General features: G+C 43.5%; 1 protein-coding gene across 1 annotated transcript; it reads right to left on the bottom strand.

Moving 5' to 3' along the window:
- Window positions 1–2,426: 2,426 nt before the first annotated feature.
- On the bottom strand, window positions 2,427–3,389 carry LOC105001954 (olfactory receptor 7C2-like). Its single transcript, XM_010858393.1, has one exon. It carries the CDS (start codon window positions 3,387–3,389, stop codon window positions 2,427–2,429), a length of 963 nt encoding a protein of 320 aa, XP_010856695.1.
- Between the last annotated feature and the right edge of the window lie 331 nt (window positions 3,390–3,720).

Raw genomic sequence — 3,720 nt, 5'->3', positions numbered from 1 at the left:
TGCCAAAGAATGCTCAAACTACCACACAATTGCACTCATCTCACACACTAGTAAAGTAATGCTCAAAATTCTCCAAGCCAGGCTTCAGTAATACATGAACCGTGAACTTCCAGATGTTCAAGCTGGTTTTAGAAAAGCAGAGGAACCAGAGATCAAATTGCCAACATCCGTTGGATCATGGAAAAAGCAAGAGAGTTCCAGAAAAACATCTATTTCTGCTTTATTGACTATGCCAAAGCCTTTGACTGTGTGGACCACAATAAACTGTGGAAAAGTCTGAAAGAGATGGGAATAGCAGACCACCTGACCTCCCTCTTGAGAAACCTGTATGCAGGTCAGGAAGCAACAGTTAGAACTGGACATGGAACAACAGACTGGTTCCAAATAGGAAAAGGAGTTCGTCAAGGCTGTATATTGTCACCCTGCTTATTTAACTTATGTGCAGAGTACATCATGAGAAACACTGGGCTGGAAGAAGCACAGGCTGGAATCAGGATTGCTGGGAGAAATATCAGTAACCTCAGATATGCAGATGATACCACCCTTATGGCAGAAAGTGAAGAGGAACTAAAAAGCCTCTTGATGAAAGTGAAAGAGGAGAGTGAAAGAGTTGGCTTAAAGCTCAACATTCAAAAAAGTAAGATCATGGCATCTGGTCCCATCACTTCATGGCAGATAGATGGGGAAACAGTGGAAACAGTGTCAGACTTTATTTTTTTGGGCTCCAAAATCACTGTAGATGGTGATTGCAGCCATGAAATTAAAAGACGCTTACTTCTTGGAAGGAAAGTTATGACCAACCTAGAGAGCATATTGAAAAGCAGAGACATTACTTTGCCAACAAAGATTCATCTAGTCAAGGCTATGGTTTTCCCAGTGGTGATGTATGGATATGAGAGTTGGACTGTGAAGAAGGCTGAGTGCCGAAGAATCGATGCTTTTGAACTGTGGTGTTGGAGAAGACTCTTGAGAGTCCTTTGGACTGCAAGGAGATCCAACCAGTCCATCCTAAAGGAGATCAGTCCTGGGTGTTCATTGGAAGGACTGATGCTGAAGCTGAAGCTCCAATACTTTGGCCACCTCATGTGAAGAGTTGACTCATTGGAAAAGACCCTGATGCTGGGAGGGATTGGGGGCAGAAGGAGAAGGGGATGACAGAGGATGAGATGGCTGGATGGCATCACCTACTCGATAAACACGAATTTGGGTAAACTCAGGGAGTTGGTGATGGACAGGGAGGCCTGGCATGCTGTGATTCATGGGGTCGCAAAGAGTCGGACACGACTCCACAACTGAACTGAACTGAAGTAATTCAAAGTTATCTCATTTCAAGACCCTTAATTAAATTGGCAAAGAAGCTCTTTCTAAAAAGGTCACATTCACAGGTTCTGGGTAGGCATACCTTTTGTGATGTTTCCTATAAAGCCTATGTGGTACAGGAAATGTAGCTCAGTCCAGTTAAGACAAAGATTTTAGTGATCCCAGGAAATAGAGCCGTGAGTCAGGCAAGAGAATACAGCCATAAAAGGTGTGTTTATCAAGCCAGTTACCACCACAATCGACTGGTGGACTTCTGCTGGAGAAAGACAGGGAGCCAGTACAAACATATATGCCACAGACTTATCTTACCCAATGTGCAAGTGATTTATACACCAACTCCTGTTGCTCGTTGGTTAAGGAGTGATTCCTGGGACATTAATTCTCTGAACATGGGCAGGGCAGGCTAGAGAAATCCCTTAGGCAAAGGATGCAGATACGAAAGTTGGAAGCCAGACAGAATGTGCTGAAATGATAAATGATGAAAGAATATCTTTTATATTGTATTTATCCATTCCACCTTCCTGGGATGCAGTTGCAGTGGCTGCAAGGGCAGAAGCCATTTTGTGACCACGAGGGTGGAAGACTCATGCTAGAGCTAGAGCAGAAAAGCACAAAGATCTTGAGTACTTGAAGGCCAGCTTTGAACTGTTTAGCTCCAGACTTCATGTTTCAGAAATGAATATACATCACTAAGTTTTGATGTGACTGAAAGTTATTCATAAAAAATGCACTTCTTCCAGTTGATTTGATTCACATAGCCTCAGAAAACATCTCTATAAATGAGTTTGCAGGGCAACATTTCCCTAATAGGTATACATCCCCTCACTGTGAAGATATATATTAAAAACATGAGATTTAGTTTATTTTTTAAGAAATTTAAATCATGACTAAATGTAACAGAAAATATCAGGTTCAATTTATATGAAGTTAAAATTCATATGGTTACAAATTGAAAAAGGGAACCAAAGATATAGTATGAAGGAAAATAGAGAGGGCTGTGAAGACCCAAGGAAAGTTTTTCTTTAAAAAATGAGTATTAGGAAAGAGAAAAGCATTAAATGAAGGAAGCCAGGATGTCTGGTCCTCAATATTATGTGCCCAGTTACTTATGAGAGCCCTCTAAAGACCCTGTGAATAAGAGATGGTGCCCTGCTGATGAGTCTCCCTAGGGCTCCCTTCATGTCCCTGTTCCTCAGACTGTAGATGAAGGGGTTCAGCATGGGGGTGACCATGGTGTACATCACTGAGGCCACCAGACTTGTCCTAGAGAATGAAGTGACTGCAGAACTGAGGTAGACCCCTAGGCCTGTGCTATAGAACAAGGAAACCACCGAGAGGTGAGACCCACAAGTGGAAAAGGCTTTGTACTTCCCCTTGGCTGATGAAATTCTCAGGATGGAGGAGAAAATCTTAGAGTAAGAAAAGAGGATCCCAGAGAGAGGAGTAATACCTAAGATAATAGTCATAAAATACACCACTGTGTTATTGATGATGGTGTTTGAACAGGCAAGCTTCAGGACTTCAGGAAGATCACAGAAAAAGTGTGTGATCTTCATGCTTCTGCAGAAGGATGGCCTCACAAGGGTTAAGGTCATGAGCAGGGAGCCTGTGACACTGAGGCTCCAGGACCCCAGAGCCAGCAGCCCACAGAGCCAGGGGTTCATGATGACCATGTAGTGCAGGGGGTGACAGATGGCCATGAAGCGGTCATAGGCCATCACGGCCAGGAGTAAATTGTCCAGGCATCCAAACACAATGAAAAAAAAAGCCTGGCTGAGGCAGCCTGCATAGGTGATAACTTGACTCTGTTTCTGGATGTTCCACAGCATCTTTGGGATGGTGGTGGAGGTGAAACCGATGTCAGCAAAGGACAAGTTGGAGAGGAAGAAGTACATGGGGGTGTGGAGGTGGGAATCTGAGATGATGGCTAGGATGATGGCCAGGTTCCCAGTGAATGTGACCAGGTACATGGACAGAAACAGCCCGAAGAGGAGAGGCTGCAGGTTTGGGTCCTCTGTGAATCCCAGGAGGAGAAAGCTTCTGACTCCTGTTTGGTTTCCTCTTTCCATGAGTCTGCTGGGCTTGCCAACAAGGAGGAAAAAAGCAATACAAAATTTACCCCAAATAAACATTCCCCAGAAAGACAGAAATATCCTTAACCTAAACCCAGGGAGATCATGAAGTCATTCATTTTGGCTAAGGATTGACTTTCTTTGATGACAAATTGTGGTTACTGTTGACATCTAGAAAAATTGTCTCAAGTTCAGCACTTCTCAAATTGTGGTTCTTGAGGACCATCAGCCATCCCTAGAAATGTTAGAAATACACATTTTTTAGGCTCATCTGACCTTCATGTGTGCTCAGTTGTGTGTCTGACTCTTGGCGACCCCATGGACTGTA

Source organism: Bison bison, unplaced genomic scaffold (genome assembly GCF_000754665.1).
Source record: "Bison bison bison isolate TAMUID 2011002044 unplaced genomic scaffold, Bison_UMD1.0 scf7180017864386, whole genome shotgun sequence".
Lineage (NCBI taxonomy): Eukaryota > Metazoa > Chordata > Mammalia > Artiodactyla > Bovidae > Bison > Bison bison.
Note: the sequence above shows the minus strand (reverse complement) of the source record. Positions and strands in the feature narration are given on the sequence as shown.

Bases quoted from the DNA above. Each gene is read 5' to 3' on its own strand.
- LOC105001954 (XM_010858393.1), bottom strand. From the start codon at position 3,389: ATGGAAAGAGGAAACCAAACAGGAGTCAGAAGCTTTCTCCTCCTGGGA.